This window comes from Telopea speciosissima, chromosome 9 (assembly GCF_018873765.1).
Source record: "Telopea speciosissima isolate NSW1024214 ecotype Mountain lineage chromosome 9, Tspe_v1, whole genome shotgun sequence".
In the NCBI taxonomy this organism is placed as follows: Eukaryota; Viridiplantae; Streptophyta; class Magnoliopsida; order Proteales; family Proteaceae; genus Telopea; species Telopea speciosissima.
In genome coordinates this window covers 10,296,714-10,317,929 of record NC_057924.1, presented here as the reverse complement: position 1 = coordinate 10,317,929, position 21,216 = coordinate 10,296,714, and the positions used below count along the sequence as shown (strand labels likewise).

At 41.1% G+C, this 21,216-nt stretch overlaps 1 protein-coding gene across 1 annotated transcript; it reads left to right on the top strand.

The window, feature by feature from the left end:
- The first annotated feature begins 6,525 nt into the window (after nt 1-6,525).
- LOC122638630 (putative F-box/FBD/LRR-repeat protein At3g59240) lies at nt 6,526-10,403 on the top strand. The gene is made up of 5 exons (XM_043831487.1): nt 6,526-8,097; nt 8,202-8,387; nt 8,519-8,650; nt 9,033-9,246; nt 10,282-10,403. Exons 1-5 carry the CDS (start codon nt 6,625-6,627, stop codon nt 10,401-10,403), a joined length of 2,127 nt encoding a protein of 708 aa, XP_043687422.1. The 5' UTR covers nt 6,526-6,624.
- The last annotated feature ends 10,813 nt before the right edge of the window (nt 10,404-21,216 follow it).

Below are 21,216 nucleotides of genomic sequence, written 5' to 3'. Positions count from 1 at the left end.
AAGTTTTGACCAAGAAATCTTTTACGAGTGGGTGCCACCGAGGTGCGCAACCTGCTGCTCCTTTCGTCACATTCCTAGCCAATGTGGTAAGAACATTGTAGAGACTCTTGTTCACAGTCGAGTCTCAAGGCAGGTCAGAAGGAAGGCATCATCTGCCTTTCCCCTCCCCTTTGATGCTCGTGACAAACCCCAGGCGACATGTTTTTTCCCGCGCCGGTGCCAGAAGGGATACAAGGCCTTAGTCTTGGGGTTACACCTGCTGTTGACCTTCCCTCCCCTACGCCAGAGACCTTGACACCTCTGTGATGGGTGTTTCTTGCGAGGTTTCCCCTTTCGATGTCTCTCCTGTTGCAGTCTCTCAAGGTCTGTTAACTTCCCTTTTCTAGGTGCTCGATTAACCTGCAACGAGGCTCTACCCAACCTGCAAGTCGCAGTTACATCTCAAGTAGAAACTCATTTGGCATGTTTGAAACGGGTCTTGATATGGATCAGGGTGTAGCGACCAACAGTCACTTTAATTCAAACTTCATTGAGTCCCGTACAGTATATGGCTCTCGTCACATGGGTAGCAAAACTCATGCCAGTCCTTTCTCTGTGCTGGCTTCCTTAGAAGTGGACTATTATGAGGGTGAGATCCCCTATTCATCTAATCAATTAGCATCTTCTGTGGATGTGGTTCCGCTAAGGGCATCAATTTGGTGGTGGAGTTAGGGTCTACCGTGGTTGAAGAGGTGCTTGCAGATAGCGGTAATCTATCCGTCTCTTCCTCTCTCCCCTCCCCGCTAAGGTCAAAGTCGTAGACGAAGAAGAAGAAGGTGAAGAAGAAGGTGAAGAAGAAGTTGTTAGTCTGGGTCGGAGCAATTTACTCGATGAATGTGGTGTAGGTTCTGAGGATGCAGTTTCGGGCAACGATTCTCCTGTGGGGGATCTAAGGCCTAACTTAGTCATCAATACTCGGGGAGATCCAAGAGCAGATAGCAGTGTTTTTAGCAGGAGATGGGTAGGCCCACTCATTCCTTCTTATAATCCTAATGGGAAGAAGGTCAACTTTAAAATCTCCTGATTGGTTGGGTCTGTTTTTGTTCTCTTTGGGTGGTTTTCCCTTAGCTTGATTTAGTTGTAGGTTTGTCAATTGTTCTGTTGTGGAGGTTTCTCCTTGTTCTTTCTCCTTTTTAGGAGTTTGGTTCTCTTTGCTTCATTTAATATATTTTATTCATAAAAAAAAAATAAAAAAATATGACCATACCACCTTAAACGACTCTCTCGGAGCTTGTCATTGATTGGGGCGACTCCCAAGTCCTGGTCTAATATGTTCATTCCGTACTTTATCCTTCCTTGTTTTTCCACACATCCATCTTAACATCCTCATCTCTGTTACACTTAGCTTATCAATATGACACTTCTTAACTGCCCAACATTCTACCCCATACATCATAGCCGATCATACAACAGCCCTATAGAACTTTCCTTTAAGCTTTAATGGAATACAACGGTCACACAACACTCCGGACGTACCTCTCCACTTCATCTGTCCAATTTTAATTCTCTGTGAGGCATCATCCTCTGTCTCTTTCTTTACTTATGATTGACCCTAGATATCTAAAATGGTCACTCTGCGGGATCTCTCTTTCCTCAATTCGCACCATATCAATATCCGTCATAGTATGACTAAAATTGCACATCATATACTCCGTCTTCGTTCTACTAATCTTAAAGCCTCTTGATTCCAAGGTTGATCTCCAAAACTCTTAACTTAGCGTCCTTGCTTTTGTCTCATCCACCAAAATGATATCATCTGCGAAGAGCATGTACCACGGGACCTCGTCTTGAATGCTCTTGGCTATGGCCCATGGTATTTGTGAGCTACTTTGGCTGCAAGGTCTTCTTCATGATTTGTGTGTTCCTGTTACGCTTCCCATGCGCCTTTACTATGATAGCAATTCAGCAATAAGTATTGCTCATAACCTAGTACAACACGATTGTACCAAGCATGTTGAGATCGATCATCATTTTATCAAGGAGAAGCTGGAGCAAGGATTGATCTGCATTCCTTTTGTTCGGTCAGGATATCAGCTAGCCGACATTCTCACTAAGAGCATTAATAGCAAGAGTTTTATGTCTATTGTTAGCAAGTTGGGCATGCTTGATATTTATGAACCAACTTGAGGGGGAGTATTGTAAAATGGGTTCAAGGGTATTTACGTCCTAGGGTTATTATCATCCTTGTACCTACTACCTATTCTAGAATGTTCTCTCATCTATTATAAATAAAGAGGGGCTGTGATCAATTAATCACAAGCCATTACTCATATTTTCCACAATATATATATATATATATATATATATATATATATATATATATATATATATATATATATATAACGAGCTGTCAATTAGGGAGATACCTATTCTAATTGACCAGCTTTTTGGTCTCTCTTCGGTTTACTCTTCTCTTCATTGTGCTGCACAGGTTCTGGTTACTGTTGCTTTGATTCTGCTACAGCATGGATGGTGTTAGAAAAGCCATTTGAAGCAGCATAGTCTGGTTGGAAGTGGTTTTCTGCGGAGATCCCACTGTGTATTCATCTGGTGCATTGTGGGGAATATATGCCTCCTTATATGCATTCTCATACTATTCAGATGGTGGCCGTATTCTCCAATTGTCAGGATTTATAGACAATCTGCCGCCGCCAAAGTGGAACTGATAGTCGATAACTCTATGAAATCCGATCTAATAGGCATCATGAAGGCTCTACCGCTTTCTGGTTATGGTCTGTGTAATAGAAGGATCTTCCTCTACGTGTATAAGCTGGCTAACATATTATTTCCTCTATGCCTTGACGTCCAAACCAGCTGGCGTATCCCTTTAAAGCTTAAAGGAAAGTTTTATAGGACTGTCATTAGACCAGCTATGATGTATGGGGCAGAATGTTGGGCTGTGAAGAAGTGCCATATAAATAAACTTGGTGTTGTAGAGATGAAGATGTTGAGATGGATGTGTGGGAAAACTAGGAAGGATAAAGTGAGGAATGACCATATTAGAGCTGGGTTGGGAGTAGATCCGATACATGATAAACTAAGATAAACTAAGGGAGAGGCCCAGCATCAGGACTTCTTGGGTGTATGCTGGGCCTCTCCGCAGAGACTCTATTTGGACCGTTAGCCCTGGCCCTAACTCCTCCTGGATCTGGCGCAGTAACCTTCAGGTGAGGCATATTACCAGGGGCGCTATTTCTTGCAGGATTGTTGATGGGCTGCAGACTTACCTTTGGCTTGATCACTGGCACCCTTCAGGTGTCCTTGCCTCCATTATCAGTCCCCGTGTCATATATGCTTCTGGCTTGGACAGACTTGCTCCAGTAGCTGCCATCATCACTAGAGGCACTTGGACTCCCCCCCCTTCCACACCCCCCCCTTGTTGATCTGTGGAGCTCCCTCCCCCCTATCCCCCCTGGTCACAGAGGTAGAGGTGACTCCATCATATGGCTCCCCTCCCCTTCCGGCATCTTCAGTTCCCACTCTGCTTGGGACTTGGTGAGACATAGAGGGACGCCCTGTCCTTGGCATAAAGTGGTTTGGTTCAAAGGGCACATCCCTAGACAGAGTTTCACCACTTGGCATGCCATGGCAAACTGCCTCCCCACCCAAGCCTTTCTCATCCACCGCCACTTGCAAGTTCCCCCCAGCTGCTGTCTCTGTTGGAATGGGCATGAAGATACAGACCACTTGTTTTTCAGCTGCCCTTTTGCTACCACCATCTAGAATCAGGTGCTCCGTCATTGCTGGCCGGCCCGAAGAAGACCTCTTCCCCTTTCTAGGGAATGGGTTTGGATCGATATGACTTTTGGAAGGAACTCGATTTGTGACATTGTCGGCAAGCTTGCCTTTTGTGCTACTATTTCCCACATTTGGATGGAACGCAACCTTAGAAGATGGACTTCCAAATCCCACTCTTTCGACCAGATTTGGAAGGCCATCTTATTCGATGTTTCATGTAAAGCGTGCTCCCTTCCCCCTGGTAGTACCCGAGATACCCCAAGGAACAGGCTCATTGTTGTCTCCTGGGGCCTCCCTACCTCCATTTTGAGCCCTAGCTAGGCTTTTTGGCCCTCGGGCTTGTACATTCTCCCCTCTTTCTTCGTAATATATTTTTAATTCATCCAAAAAAAAAGAGAGTTGTTTGAGGTGGTATGGCCATGTCCAACAGATGCCTTCAGATGCCTCAATTCGGAGGAGTGACCTGATCCTGATTGAGGGAACTAAAAGAATCAGGGGCCGACCTTAGATAACCATAGGAGAAGTGGTGAAGAAAGTCATGCTTAGCTTAGGCCTTGACCTTGGTATGACCTCAAATAGAGCTGATTGGAGAGCAAAGATCCATGTGGTCGACCCGGTTTAGTTGGACCATGATGATGTGATGCTGTTGTTGTATTACACTCCATTTCGAGGAGTGGATTGTTGGGGAGTTAAGAAGCGGTACATAGCTAAGAAGGGTCGATGCCCTAGAGTTTTGTGTCAATGTTGTATGCCCCCCCCCCCCCTTTTACTTCTTTATTATTATTTTGCTTTCTCTTCTAGGATCCATGTAGCCGACTCCATTAAGTTGCGATAAGGCTATGATGTTGTTGTTATGCCTTGACATCCAGAAGGTAGCTCAACATCTTGGAGGGAAGTGATTGACATACCACAAACAAGGAGATTATATATTAATTAGATTCATAGAGATGCATTTGCAGTTAGGCATATCTTATGATTTCTTATCTTATTTTTGTGCTTGGTCCTGTTATCCTAGTAGGACCTTGTTATTGTTGTATTCTTTGTGATTGTTGAGGTCAACCAATTATAGCTATAGTTGCTGGGTGTGCCCATTATTCATGCTACTTTTCATGATATGAATGAAGCTGAGGCTCTCAGCTGGATGCTTCTAACTCTCAACTTGTCGTTTATTGAACCAGTAAGATTTCCTTGGCCTCAGGAGGGTACCTTCTTATTAAGCGAGTTAATTTGGAGCTGAGAACCTGAGAATGGTAACTGATTGATTTCAAGTTCCACTCTTTTTTTCCCACCGGGGTGGGGGGGGGGGGGTGCAGAGATGGAGGTGCAGAAATTTGTTTTAGTTCACCATTGTTGTTGTGTCGTTGTCTAGCGACTAGTGACTTCACTATTGATCTTGGTATTCTTTCTTTTTGCGATTGTGAATTAGTTTTCTTCTAATAAAATTTTCACTTTCTGTAAGGAGAAAGTTAACTTATGCTCATGGTCCTGAATTATAAGTGTTTTCATCAGTGGCTGTCTTTGTTACAAGTCCTTTTCTCTTACCTCAACATGCCAATACAGTCATCGCCAGTTTTCTCAAGAGGACAAACACAAAATAGTAGTTTGACAAATTCTTCTTTGTTATCATTATCATCTTCCTTTTAAAATTTGGAGATATTGTATATTTATGGAACCTTTTTCTATCTATTACTGTAAAATTTTTTTCAAGTAATTTAGATTCTGTGGTTTTGCTTTATGCAGTTGAAATCTGTGCCTCTGTTTGGGGTTTGTTTTGTGCCTCAATGGCAGAGAATTCTGCTAGTGGCTACTGGAGAGAGTTGGACACAATCTGAATTTGAAGTGAACCAGAGTTCCTGAGACATGCAACCAAATCATCGTTGTACATTTGCACTTATCCATAATATATTGAATAGCTTGTATCTAGTCTCTTGCAAAAAATGTCCACCTAAACAAAATTCATAATCAAAAGGGGAAAAAGATTTAAAAAAAACAAGGTAATAAATGCACTTTCAACGGGCGTCCTTGTGTCACTGTTTACCCATTTGAGAAAGGTATAATGGGGAGAAATCTGGGTTAGAAAAATGCTAGCAAGATGCCCCTTATAGGAGCGTCCCTGCACACATCAAGTATCCAATTTTAAGCAAGACTCGTCCATGTACAAATAAGATCCTGGTCGTGCGTAACCTAGGACACTCTCGGCAGCATTCTTTTACTTGGTTTGAAGCTTGAAAGAAATTAATACCGCATTCATTGTTACAGCTCTTTTTCGACTAGTATCTGATTTTGGTACATGAACATAAGGTGGCTCAAAAGACACAGAGGTTTCGGGCGCATTGACAGTTGTCTCCATTGGTCCAGAATGGCAGGTTGGCGGATTTTGATTCAAAGAGACTCGTAGTTATGCAAGGGGCGGTTTTTTTTGGAATCCGATTGACTCTTTTTATTGTTACAGTTCTTTTTCGGCTAGTATCTGATTTTGATACGTGAACATAAGGGGGGAAATTGACAGTTGTCTCCATTGGCCCGGAATGGCAGGTTGGTGAATTTTAATTCAAAGAGACTCATGCAGTCATGCAAGGGGCGGTTTTTTCTTTTCGGAAACCCAATGACTCTATACCTACCCAGTTTTGGGGTGATGAATCCCATCTAGAACCAATCCTAAGGGTTAAATCACGGTCTTTACATGAACTGATGACAATCTTGTTTTACTTATTCTCTCTGAAGCACATATGGAGTGTCGTTGAAGGTTAATGAGAGAGAGGTTTTTCTTGTCTTCCCAGCAAGCATTTTGCAGCATCCGGCTGTAATAGTTCTTTCAGAATTTCCTCCATAGCAGTTCTTGGCATCATGTTCAGAGCCAACAAAGAAGGAAGATTTAACACCATGGAGGATCGGATCAGCGAGCTTCCGGAAGACATTATTCACCATATCATCGCTTTATTAGAAACAAAAGACGCAACTCGAATGAGCATCTTGTCCAAAAAATGGAGGAGCTTATGGCATTCTTTCCCCATCTGGGATTTCGACGAGACCTCCCCCTTACGTGATTTGCATGAAGGATCTGAATCAAGAAGAGAAAGATTCATCAACTCTGTTAATGAATCGCTTCATCATCGGCTATATTTCTTTAGTTTACAAAAAATCAGGTTGTGTCTATGGCCTGTGATTGCGAATTCCCAAATCAAGGACCTATTCATTTCTTGCGTGGATAGGTGGATAAGCCTTGCTATAGAGAGGAAGGTGAATGAGCTTGATCTCCAATTCATGTATGCCGGCATAATCCGTAAAAGCAAGGCCTATTACAGTCTGCCTGACACTGTCTTTGCCTCAGAATCAATTCACACATTACGACTAGAAAGCTGCAAGGTAAGGCCCTCTGGTGAGATTGGCCTTTCATCCTTGAAGACACTGTGTCTTCAGTATGTTTTTGTTGATGACCTGGTCATCCAGCATCTCTTCTCTAGTTGCCCTCTTATTGAGTTTATGAGTCTCAAACACTGTCATGGTTTGTTAAATCTGAAAATCTCGGAGCACCTTGCACTTAAGACCTTGATTGTGGAGTCCAGGGCGGAACTCTCCAAGATTGCGATCGATACTCCGAATCTTGAAACCTTAACTTTACAACACGAAGGGGAGTTGTCTTTTGAAATCATTACTACAGGTCTCATAAATCTATCTCTTGTAGGAGTCTCAGTTTCAGAGGGCACCCTCCATGGGCTGATTTCCAATCAGTCCCTCCTTGAGAACTTGAACCTGGTTTCCTGCGCTGGTTTCCAGAGACTTAAGGTTTATAACCGAAAGCTGAAGACCTTAATGTTGTATAGTTGCAGTAGCTTAGTCGAGGTCGACATTGATACTCCAAAGTTCTCCTTACTTGAGATCATAAATGTGATTGTTTGTGTAAATTTGAAGAAGCTCAAGTTCTGTGGCCATAAGTTAAGGAGCTTGGCCTTATGTGGTTGCCACAGTTTGATAGAAGATGTGCTTGATACTTCCAAGTGGTCCATGCTTAAGACATTGATCCTTATTCAATGTGGAAACTTCAAAGGACTTAAGGTTCATAATGGAGAACTTAAGAGCTTGTTGTTGTATGATTGCAGCAATCTGGTCGGAGCCTATGTTCATGCTCTAAAACTTGTTTCTTTCAAGTACGTTGGGCATGGGTTACAGTTCAGTCTAATGAACACTTCATGTTTACTTGATGCTGAGTTTTGGTTATACCCAAAAACCGTTGGTACCATTTGGTTTGATGAATTGATTCCTCTTCTTAAATGGTTTGGGCATGTTAAGCTTCTAACACTGGTTTCCAACTCTTGGCAGGTACTTATTTTCTTATCTACCTGTTTTCTCCTCCATGATTCACATGTTGCTTGCAATCTAACTCCTTTGGTTTCTTTACTTCTTTCTTATGATGTACAATGAAGAACTTGATAATTCCGAAAAAAATGAGGGAAATATTGAAGCCTCCACTATATGATCTCAAGCATCTGAAACTGAAAATGAGCATACCAGTAGCAGGGATTTATAAAGAATCTCTGAATACTTTGCTGCTGACATCTCACCTAAAGAGTTTATCTATGTCAATGAACTTCACTACATGGTTTGTGGAGGTATTCCTTCGATTCTTTTATTCACCAACTAACCTGTATGGAATGCATCACAGACAAATTGTTTCAGGTTATTTATTTTACATGTTGCTTTGTGCTCTAACCCTTTGTTTTCCCTCTTGCAATATATGAAGAGAAATCATTCTCGACTAGCAGAAGAGCACTCAAAGATGAGTTACACAGAACTCACTGATAGCTCACTTTGGATTTCACCTCATCTCGAGACTCTATCTATAGATAAGAGTTCTGCCGATTTACTCTTGAAGGTATAGTGGTTCTTCTTTGTAGATTCAACTGTATGGACTAGGTGCAACTCAGACCAGCTAGTGGGAAAATTGAGCTAGAATTTGAAGATCAGCCAGGAGGCCAGGACCTCGAGCCTGGCCTATTAAAATCCATTGATTCCCCAACCCAGCCAATCTTAGTTTCCCCTAGACTATGCACCGGAGTTACAAGTCTATGGTAATTAGTTTTTTTTGTGTAATTATTGGCTGTGGTGATTAGTTGCTTCATCCTATTTATCTCAAAAGTTGGTATGTATATTAAATTTGTCATTAAAATATTTGCATCTTGTGTACTTTGAGAACTTAGTGTGGAAGCTTATTATAGTTTATGTTTCCTGTCATCATCATTTGCTATACTCTACAGTTCCAGTATAAATCCATAGAGGATGAAGGAGGATTTCCTCTCAGTTGGCAGCAGGACTTGAAAGAAGTGAAGATAGAGAACTTTGCAGGAACTGACATGGAAATGAGTTTACATGAGTTTTTTCTTGCAAATGGGGAGGTCCTGGAGGCAATTACAGTGTCTAGACCCCTTAAGGAACTTATTCATCACAGAAATTCTTCTGGTAGGTTACGTGGTATACACTTAATCTTTTCTTGCATAATTCTTCCCTTTAAAGGTAACTTTTTATAAACTATAGATCTTATCATCGTATGCTTGAAAATATATCTAGGGAAGCCCAATTGGTGTGGGAATATGGATATATTTTAATGCTTCCTTACATAATGATGTCTTGTACATTAAAAAAAAAACACTGTTTCTAGTTCATTCTGTTGTTCCTGTGCTCTTGTTATTTGATTTCTGATCAGGAACTTGTACTATGTTGATGGTTCAAAGCAATTCTCTCTCTCTCTCCATCAGATTGAATAAAGTTTTATGGTTTCCTAATTTTTTTTATTTCTGGGAAAAATTCAGGTTTTCTAGTCACATGTGGGGTTCCTAATACCATGGCGTGAAATTTTTTGAACAATGGGGGAAGGAGGAATTCATAGTTTTCTATGGGAGCAAAGTGAAACATGAACAAAATGCTTTGCCACCATTTATATTTTTCCCATAAATGAATAAATGAAGACCTCCCATGATTGGTGATATGCCTGGGAAGAGTCATAAACCACACCGAGAAGATGAGAACCCCCCCCCCCCTTTGAACCTTACCATGTCCCTCAGTCTCTAAGTGAGAGTGTGGAGAGGGAATCAACAGATAGATTATATATTGGCTAATACCCTAGATTAATTAGATCAATACCACTACCATCAATCAACCATTTTGATTCAAATAATAAAATTACTGGGGAGTTTTGTCTGTCTAATGATGATGATGATGTTGATGTTGATGTTAGATATTTGTTCACTTAATTAATCAGATATTTTTCATCATTTGGATTTTTTTGGAGGAAGAAGTTAGTCATTAGTAAGTTGTATCCATTTTGTAAAATTTTACATTTTCATGGGTTTGTGTATCCCTATGTGATGGAGTTCACTCAGAACAGGTAAAAAGTTACTTGTATTGTTTTTTGTTGGCCTTAATCTGTATAAGCTGTAAATTTTAGTTCTGTTTTCATTGTCAATATCACTTCATGCTTATTAAATTCACTTTGCTAACTTTTCATAGGAGTGAATTTCCATCGAAATAGTCTTGAAGAGATAAATAATATCTACCTTCAGATGGAGTCACCAGAGAATTTTGAAGATCAGAGGCTTGAAGACTTATACAAAGTTCTATTGGATGTATAGAAGAGCCAGAGGAGGAAAAAATTTCCAGTTCTGATGATGGCAATTCCTTTGAGGGTCGAATATGGTACCTGAAGCTGTTGAAGAAAACCTTCTCCAAGACCATAACAATGGCGCTATTAACAATCCAAACAAGAGAAGGAAGACTGAGGATTAAATTAGTAAGTTTATCTTTGAGCTAGTTGTGCTCCGGATTTGAATAAAGGGGTGAAATACTTTTCTTGCTTATTAAATTTCAAACTTGACTTTGGATTTGATTTATGTTTTGTGAAAAAAAAAATTTCCTGAACAAAGACATGACCTAAAATGTTGGGTATTTTCTAATTAATGATCCAATTTTCATTCTCATTGTTATTATCTTGATAATATAAATTTATCATTTTCGTCAAATTTGCATCCAATTGAATCTGATGTAGGATCTGATATTTATGAATCTGCCACATGTATAGAAGTCAGATTGGACTCCAATTTTAAAACCTATTCTATGTGAATGGAAATGAAATGGATTTTCAATGAATATGATGGAAATCGTGATTGACTGCAACTTTAAATCAGTACTAAATTCGCAGAAAGCATCTTAGGAAAGAGCTGCCAATACAAGGCCACTGCAAGACAAGCACAAATTGGACCAGAAGTACTTAGCTATGCTTTCAAATTGAACTCAAAACTTGAGGAGAATAGAACACCATTGGCATTGGTGTGGCTTTTTTCTTTGTACTCACACTAGCATTTGAGCAGGGAGTTGGGGTTGTTGAAGTCGTGAGTTATGTGGGGCAAATAGGTCTTTGTGTAGTTACTTTATTCCTTTGTTTCTGTCTTTTATATTTCGACTATGTAAGGGCAATTCTGTCCAGTTAAGTTTTATATAAATAAATCATATTAACCTGCAAGAGAACATTAAGTTCTCACGCAGGTCTTCTCTCTTACGGCTTGCTCTCTTTCTCTTCTCCTCTTTCTCCCTCTTCTCTCTTCTCTCCCACCTTCTCTAATCTGGTTCTCTTATTTCTGGCATTGTATCATGGTATCAGAGCCTGAATAATCAGATTGGAGAAACCCCCACGATTCTCTTTTGATTTCCCTTTATCGATTTCTGGTTTGTGGTGTACAACCACCTCTTCTACGATGTAAGTTCACTCCTTGAAGAATGAATGGAGTGATACATATTGGTACCTACATGATTTGATGATCGATTGGAATCCTTCCTCGATTTTTTTTCTTGAAGGCTGCTGAGATCGAGTACAGGAGAAAACCCTGACAATTATTGTTTTGTTTCTTTCGAAGCTCTTCCTTGATGTCTGGTTGTTCTGGCCTTCTCCTACATGGTATTTAGTGATTCTAGAAATTATCTTACCCTGTTTTGGGGTGCTGCTGCTGCTGCTGTGAAGATCCCTTCTTCTTCTCAGAAATTCTGAGATCGATTCTGCCTGGCTGCTTCTATCAGTGTGGGGCTGCTGCTGTCTATTACCTCTGGGTTGCTGGAGATTATTCATCCTTTTATTATCCTCTGCTGCTACTTATTACTGCTGTTCTTGGCTGCCTTCATTGAGTGACATTGGCTGCTGCATATTTACATTATTTCTGCCTCGGTTTTTGACGTATATACACTATGGCTGATTCGAAGACCTCCAATGACAATGTGAATGTTCAGATTACATCCATAAAGTTGAAGGGAGGTTCCAACTACTTATTGTGGGCTGTTCGAGTATACATTATGGCCAAGGACAAGGCTGACTATCTTACTTCTCCTCCTCCAGCGGCTGACTCTAAGGATTATAGTACTTGGAAAAGGGAGAATGCTATTATTTTGATTTGGTTGTGGAACTCCATGGAGCCAGACATTGCTGCGAATGTTATGTTCCACACCACGGCAAAGGGAGTTTGGGATGATCTCAAGGAGACATACTCTCAAGAGAAGAGTATGACACGTATCTTCAAGACTATTACAGTACTTTTAAGGGAATGGTCGAAGAATTAAATATGTTCCAGCCCCTCACCACTGATATTGAGAAGTTGAAGTCTCAAAGAAACGAATTCTTTGTATCTAAATTTTTGGCTGGTTTGAATCCTAGTCTCAAGGCTGTTAAAGGACATATACTTGCTGGGGAATCTGTCCCTACATTGAATGACACTTTTTCTCGATTGCAGCGCATTGCTTCTTCTAGCTCCAAGCCCGACACCAATCCAAAGGAAAATTCTGCTTTCACTACTACTAGAGGCCGCGCTAGAGGCCGTGGCTGAGGGGGAGGACGCGGATTTGGTGGTCGTAATTCTAGCGGACAGCATATTGACAAAGCAGCCCGTTTATGTTCTTATTGTGGGAAGACAAATCATACTGTTGACACTTGCTGGTCCAAGCATGAGAAACCCGAATGGGCTCAAAACTTGGCCAATCATGCAGTCTCTGAAGATGGTTCTGATTTTGCTGCACCTAGCGATTCTAAAGCTGGTTCGACCGTGGGAGATTCTTCTACCAACCTTCGTGATGAGATGCAACAACTCATGCGTCGCATCAAGAGTCTGGAATCATCCACTTCCACTTCTGGGGCCTCCACCACCACTGCCACCCTAGCTCATGCAGGTACTCCTGCTGCTCTCCTTTCTACTACTTCCACACCCTGGATCATTGATTCAGGGGCTTTCGCTCATATGACTGGTAAGTCATCGGTTTTTAGTTCTATCTTTTCTAACTCTCACACACCTCCTGTTATTGTGGCCAATGGTTCCTCCACTCCTGTTACCGGCATAGTACTAAAACTCGCGAAATTTCGGTCGAGATATCGAATATTTCGAGTATCTCGACCTGTCCAAAACGAAACGCAAGTCCGAAATGAAAAAATGCAATATTTCGGAAATTTTGATCAAATTTCGATGAAATTTAGGTCATATCGTTTCGGAAATCTCGGTGATTTCGGTCATCTCGTTTCGAAAATTTTGGAAATCTCGGACATTTTTTGCATTTTACACCCACAGAAAATACCATATTTCGATCGAGATTTCGGTATCTCGGAAATTTTGGTCAGACCGAAACACCGAAACAAAACGAGATTTAGTACCATGGGACTTACCGGGCATGGTACTGTATCTCTCAATTCGAATATTTCCCTTTCTTCAGTTCTACATGTTCCTCAATTTCCTTTAAGTCTTTTGTCTGTTAGCCAACTTACTAAAAATCTAAACTGCTCGGTAACCTTCTTTCCCTCTTACTGTGTTTTTCAGGATCTTCACACGAGGAAGACGATTGGTGGAGGGTGTGAGAAAGATGGTCTATATTATTTATATGGCGCTGCCCCGTCTGCTTCGGCTGCTGTTTGAGTTAAAATAAAACCGCAAGCGTACGGGTCAATCGTAGCTACGGGTCGAACACGAGGAGATATACGCCACTCTATTTAACTAACTTAAAAGTAATGCAAAGTGAACCAAATTAAAGTGGTAAATTAAACTAATGAAAATCAATGCATCCTAACTCATAAGCATCTAACAAAATTAAGGGATTAAATCAGCGTCCTAACACATGAGCATCTAACCTATCAAACTAAAGCGAATTGAAAGGAATAAAAATGCAACCACACATACTAACCACATAAAAAGAAATAAGGGAATAAAAATGCATCCATAAACCACAACCATATAAAATTAAAATAAAAGAAATAGAGGGGGAAGAAGAAGAAGATAGAGAGAGATAGAGGAGATGGACAATGAGATTGAGAGTTTAGATAGTAAAACCTGGATGTGCTTGCATGAATGTAATTGAAAAGCTTGAATACTTGCATAAACTTAGCATGGCCTCCTCTTCTAAATCTTCAAGTCTTGTCATCAACTTAAGAACTTAGACTAGAAGGCTTAAAACCTAAAGTAGAATTAAGAAATTACAACCCAATTGAAGACTTAAATTGAAATTAAAGCATAAACTAAACCTATTATAACCATTAACTAAAAATCATAAAAGCAAACTAGAACTTAGAAAAGCAAAAAATCACAAATTCGAAGGAGAAGAAGAGAAGAAATTTCACTAAGTGAATGAGCCAAAAATTACACTAAAATCTGAATTAAAATTGAACTAGAAACTAACTAAAAACTGAACTAAAAAACTAACTTGTTACAACCCAAAGGGCAAGGGGTATTTATAGGGGGAAGAGAGGAGAAGAGAGAAGAGAGAAGAGGGAAGTGTATGAGAAATATTCCCTAAGAAAAGAGAATATTCTCTTCTCCTTCCTCTTTTACAATGCCTTGAATCCTAAGAAAAAATAAAAAAATAGAAAGAAGAAGAAGAGAAGATTGTTTACATAGACCTTCTATTTCTAAAAAAGTAAACTTCCAATTCTAACAAGTGCTTCATTTTCTTTGTAGATATCTTCTCCAAGCAATAAAATCAAAGCGTCTTTGACTTTTCAACTTTCCATAGGTGAGAGAATATCTTTCAAAATAAATCTATCCCAAGTAGAATTCCAGAAGTGCCCTTGAGAAGTTGGAGGAGAGAGAGAGTAAGGGTGATGACTAGGATTCCTTCAAGAATAAATAAAATACCCACTCTGTCCTTCAGAAAACGTGGAGCATGGGGTGCTTATATAGGCCTCACCATTGTGTTCCTTGTGAAAAATCACCCAAAATAGACCCAAATTTCGTCCAATTTGGAGTTCGGGAGCCCAAGATATCTCAAGTTGAAGTTAGACTGTCCAGAGCCCTCCAAATGGAATCTTTCGTGTACAAGAAAGTAATTTCTGATAATTGTGTTAAGGCCCTTGGAATCCGAACTTCCGCTTCACTTTGTCCCCGGCCGACTATCAATAATTATAAATAAACCCCTACAAACCATTTTTGCGCGTCGTTATAGAAATGGCTATAACTTCTTCGTTTCAACTCGGAATCAAGTGCCGTTTGAACCGTTGCGGAGCTGACTCGATGGGCTACGCATCCAAGCCATTAACACCTCTAAACAGATTAAAAACATTTCCTTAGCATCATCTCCTCCATTTTCACAAGAATTCACCTAAAACCTGAAAAGCACAAGAAAGCACTGAGTAACTCTGTCCAATGTGGTAAAATGTATGCTTTATGCCCTAAGATTTCACACATAAATGTGCTCATCAGCTGCGGCTACTTCTGTTGGTGGAGAGTCTCCGTTTCGATGGCATTGTAGGCTAGGACATTTATCTTTATCTAGATTACAGGTTGTTTTTCCCCAGTTTAAGAGTTTGAATAAATTAGAGTGTAAGGGCTGCGAGTTGGGTAAGCATCATCGTGCTACCTTTCCATCTCGTTCTATGCCCCGTAGTGAGTCTTTATTTTCCTTGGTACATTCAGATGTGTGGGGTCCTTGTCGTGCTAGCAATAGACATGGTTTTCGTTATTTTGTCACTTTTGTGGATGATTATTCCCGGACCACTTGGCTGTATCTTTTAAAGGATAGATCAGATTTTTTAAATGTTTTTCAGACTTTTTGCAATGAAATAAAGACTCAATGTAATGTTGTTATTAAAATTTTTCGGTCTGATAATGCTCTAGAGTTTGTTCAAAATGTGATCTCTTCTTACTGTGCTTCTACTGGGATGATTCATCAGACTAGTTGTTCCTATACTCCTTAACAGAATGGAGTTGCGGAACGGAAAAATAGGCACTTACTTGAAGTTGCCAGGGCCCTCATGTTGCATATGCAGGTGCCCAAACATTTTTGGTGTGATGCTGTACTTACTTCGTGTTTTTTTATTAATCGCATGCCCTCTTCTGTCCTTGGTGACAAATCCCCTTTCTCTATTTTATTTCCCTGTGTTTCGACTTTTAACTTGCCTCCTAGAGTTTTTGGGTGTGTTTGCTTTGTTCACAATCTCCATCTTTATGGTGATAAGTTGGACCCTCGGTCCACCAAGTGTATCTTCTTGGGTTACTTTAGGACCCAAAAGGGGTATAGATGCTATGACCCTCTCACTCGCAGACAATTTGTGAGTGCGGGTGTCACCTTCTTTGAGGGTCCATTAGCTGTGTCTGAGGCTCCTCCTATTCCTGCCATTGTCCCTATGACTCCTCCACTACAGGTGTACCGACGCAAGAGGCACTTTGGGCAACTCCATCCGAATCAGCCTGGCCCATCCGCATCGCTTCCTGCACCTGTCTCAACCTCTGGTGGAGATCCTACTCTACCTGTCCCTCCTATCGCACCAGCTGATCCGGATCCTGATGCCTTGCCTATTGCTACTCAGAAAGGTAAACGTTCATGTACTCAAAAGTCTCTCGTTGCCTATCCTATTGAACAATTTGTTTCTTTATCTCATCTTCCTCCTTGTCACCATGGTCTTGCTACCTCTTTGTCTTCATATACTATTCCCCGCACTCACACTGAGGCTCTTCATAGTCCTGCCTGGAAACAGGCCATGGATGTGGAAATGGATGCTTTATTGACTCGACATACATGGGAGTTGGTGGATTTACCTCCTGGTAAAGACCTTGTTAGGTGTCGTTGGGTGTACACTATTAAGTACCATTCCGATGGGTCTGTTGAGCGGCTTAAAGCCCGCCTGGTGGCTAAAGGGTATACCCAAACTTACGGTGTTGACTACTTTGAGACTTTTTCTCCTGTGGCTAGACTGAATTCTGTTCGCATCATTATCTCTTTGGCTGTGAATTTTGCTTGGCCGTTGTATCAGTTAGACATCAAGAATGCTTTTCTTTATGGTGACCTGCTTGAAGAGGTCTATATGGAGCAACCTCCGGGCTATGTTGCTCTGGGGGAGAATAGTGGTCGTGTGTGTAGGCTGCACAAAGCCATTTATGGGCTGAAACAGTCTCCACGTGCATGGTTTGAGAAGTTTAGTTCTGTTGTCGCACAATTTGGTTTTACTCAATGCTTCTCTAACCATTCTGTGTTTGTTCGTCGCTAAGGAGAGAAATTGGTGGTTCTAGTGGTTTATGTTGATGACATCATTGTGTCAGGAAATGATGAAAATGGGATCCAGGAGGTGAAAAGTTACTTACAAGCAGCACTTTCAGACCAAAGATTTGGGCCAGCTTCACTACTTCCTTGGGATTGAGGTTATCCGAAGCAAGAAAGGAATATGCCTGTCTCAAAGGAAATATGTACTAGATTTGTTGACTGAAACTGGTATGCTTGCTGCAAAACCAGTGGATACTCCTATGGACCCTAATCACAAGCTTGGTTACGATGATGGTGAGAGTCTTAAAGATATTCATTCCTACGAAGCTTAATTGGGAAGTTGTTATATTTGATGATCCTAGGCCGATATTTCCTATCTTGTTGGGGTTCTTAGTCAGTTCATGCAGTCCCCTTGCAAGTATCATTGGGATGCAGCTATCTGTGTTCTTCAGTATTTGAAGGGAGCCCCTGGGAAAGGACTGATTTATCGTCCAAGTAAACATATGGAGTTGATTGCTTATTCTGATGCTGATTGGGCAGGTTCTGCTAGTGACCGTCGATCTACTACAGGATATTGCACTTTTGGTGGGGGAAACTTGATTACGTGGTGGAGCAAGAAACAGACCACGATTGCCAGGTCCAGTGCTGAAGCTGAGTATAGAGCCATGGCCCATACCACCACAGAGCTGATGTGGGTTAGGTCTCTCCTTCTTGAGATGGGTTTTTCTATTCCAACTCCAATGAAGATGTTTTGTGACAACCAGGCGGCCATCTATATTGCTAGTAATCCCGTCTTTCATGAGAGGACTAAGCATATAGAAGTGGATTGTCACTTTGTTCGCAGTGCCGTGTTGAAGAAGCTGGTTGAGACACCTTTTGTCTCTTCGTCTGATCAGGTTGCTGATGTGTTCACAAAGTCTTTATTTGCTCCTACTTTTTGGTCTTGTTGTAACAAGTTGAGCATGGGTGACATATATGCTCCAGCTTGAGGGGGAGTGTTGAAGTCGTGAGTTATATGGGGCAAATAGGTCTTTGTGTAGTTACTTTATTCCTTTGTTTCTGTCCTTTATATTTCTGTCTTTTATATTTCGACTATGTAAGGGCAATTCTGTCCAGTTAAGTTTTATATAAATAAATCATATTAACCTGCGAGAGAACATTAAGTTCTCACGCAGGTCTTCTCTCTTACGGCTTGCTCTCTTTCTCTTCTCCTCTTTCTCCCTCTTCTCTCTTCTCTCCCACCTTCTCTAATCTGGTTCTCTTATTTCTGGTATTGTATCAGGGGTGATCTGATGTTTCTTTGTACATCATCTTAGGCTGCGTCTGATATGCAATTCTCAGAATGCATTCTAGGTCAAGAACACTTTCTGAGACCACAAAAATGTCATTTGGTATGTGTTCTCGTTCTTGGATCATGGAATGCGTCATAGAATGCATGCAGCTCATTCTAGAACACACTTTTACCCAATCCACATTCTCGCTCTTGGATCGAAGAGGAAACCCAATACTATCTTCTCAATCACTCAAAAGATATGGACAATAAAGGCTGTCTAATTGTGCTTGACTTCCTCTCGCACTCCATCATCCACAAACATGGATTTTAGCTCACAGAAGAAGAGGCAGTAGACTGGCCCAATTGACCAGTTGAGGCCAGATGAAGTTTCTTGAGAGCAAGGTTTTTTGACCATGGGAGGAGTCAGTCGGCCGGCTGCCCCTTTTTTGTATGTGTCTCTGTGAGAGATGCGTCTATTAGGGCCTCTTTGGACAGGTATGTCCAGGAGGGATCTCTCCCTGTAAAAGGAGAATGTCCTGACCACTTAGAGTATGATTCTAAGTGTTGTCTACTCCCTCTCTCTCTCTCTCTCTCACTACCTCATTGTTTTTGCCATTTTCAAGTACTGCTTTCCATAGACTTGAGAGTTCCCTTCTCCTGTTTATTGAGCACAACCTGAGTGTATCCCAATGTGGTCCAATAAGTGAATGCAACAACTGCTGGAAGGCTTGTAGACTCTTTCATTTTTGGAGGCCAATTCGGTTATCCGGATTGGACCATAGGAGGAAATCTACAATCTCAAGGACAGTGATGACTGGTGGCATGACTTGACCTCAGTGACTGTCATGACGAATTTGATGTTCATAAGTTGCAGCAAGACACGTATGAAGTTTGTGACTGTTTGAAAGACTCTCCTACAACCAAGTGTGGTCTGAATTCAATCACCTAGCCATAAGAGACAAGTCTAACTCTCATTTTTTGGAAAATGGGCGTACTACCCTGGGAATGTTAACCCATTGAATGACTTTGGAATTGGTCTGAACTTTTCAAGCAAGCGTATTTTGTCATTAAAAACCTTGCATTAAAGATGATGCAAAATGACATGATTCGGCCGTTTATTTAATTAAAAAACCATCGAGTGGGCCCGACATCCAGATGGGATGCTTCTTAAAAGATTCGAGGAGAGAATCTGGTCTGACACCAGTTCTCATAGATTGGTTATCACGCATGATTTCATTCGAGATGATGATTGGGACCCAGACCCCGCAGTTTCATTGGACCTTCAACAAGTCTGGGTGAAGCTTGCAAGCATCACTCGTCTACCATCTGGTGATCCAAATAGGGTGGTTTGGGCAAGGACCACTTGATGTAGATTCTGGCCAGAGGAAGAGACAAAGGACCAGGCCCCCCTTTGGGCCAGAGATGGACCTGTTCAAGCCAGCCCAGCAGGGCCTACTCGAGCCAGCTAAGCAGGGGTCAAAGATGCCCCACGATTGTGACAAGGATCCCCCTTAATCAGTCAAAGATGCTCCACGATTTTTGCTAGGATCCTCCTTTGACCAGTCAGCTAGATTTGGTTTGGTGCACTTAAGTAATTTACATATTTAATAGTTTCTAATTGGGAAAATTACTTGTACACCCCCTAGACTCTTGCCATTTTTCTTAAAAGACCCAACTTTTCAAACAATTACTTGGAACACCCCCTGCATTCTACCATTTCTTTCAAATAGGTCCTGTCTGTTAGTTTAGTGATGATGTCATCAGTTAAATTTTTTGTAATGCCTAAACTACTCTTAAAGGGTAGTGAAGGGACCCTTTTACCCTCTTCCTCATTCTTCTTCTTCTTCTTCCTGCAACCCACCGATTTCAAATTCAAACCCTAATCGATTTAAAAAAAAATTCTCTGTTCTTAAACAAATTTCAAATCAAAATAACCCAAATCCTTCTTCTTCCTGCAACCCACCGATTTCAGATTCAAACCCTAATCGATTTCAGAATAAATTCTCTGTTCTTACTTCTTAAACAAATTTCAAATCAAAATCACCCAAAACCCTTAATCGATTTCAGATTCAAACCCTAATAAATCTCTTTCATGGTCGATTCAGGTTATGATCTCTTTTTGTAGCTCTGTGAACCTTGAAAATGATCATATGCTATGATCTCTTTGTGTAGCTCTGTGATTCCTCCTTCGGGCATCTCACTGTGAAGTTTTTAGGAAGAATACTTGAGGGCGTAAGAGTTCATGTGCAGATTTAATTGTTTGGTCTTGTGTTTCAGGTGAAAACAAAAAGAGGGGAGGGTGTGGGGGTAGGTACCTCACTTAAGCTTGTGGATCTGTTCTGCCGAGTGCTGAGCAGTTCTTGAATGAATTAGGTGGGAATTTATATAATTAGGAAAAACAGAGACGAAATGAACAGATATAAAGGATTTGAATTGTACTGTGCCCATTGATTTTCTTTCTTTTGTTATAAACTCACTTGTAATCTCATAATCAAGCACTTATGCGTTGTAGTGTGATGTGTTTGCTCCTTTAGGCCGGGAATCTACACTTACACAGGTTAGGGGTTAGGGGTTGGGGGTTGGGGGTTGGGGGTGGAGGGGGGTTTCCTACCGCCCTGGGATTGGCTTGATTGGTTTGGCCGTAGATTGCTCAGCTTCAGTCCGATATTCATCGAGGC

Coding starts and splice junctions, on each gene's coding strand:
- LOC122638630 (XM_043831487.1), top strand. CDS start 6,625: ATGTTCAGAGCCAACAAAGAAGGAAGATTTAACACCATGGAGGATCGG. Junction 8,098..8,201: donor TGGTTTCCAACTCTTGGCAG/GTACTTATTTTC, acceptor TGTACAATGAAG/AACTTGATAATTCCGAAAAA. Junction 8,651..9,032: donor CTGCCGATTTACTCTTGAAG/GTATAGTGGTTC, acceptor TATACTCTACAG/TTCCAGTATAAATCCATAGA.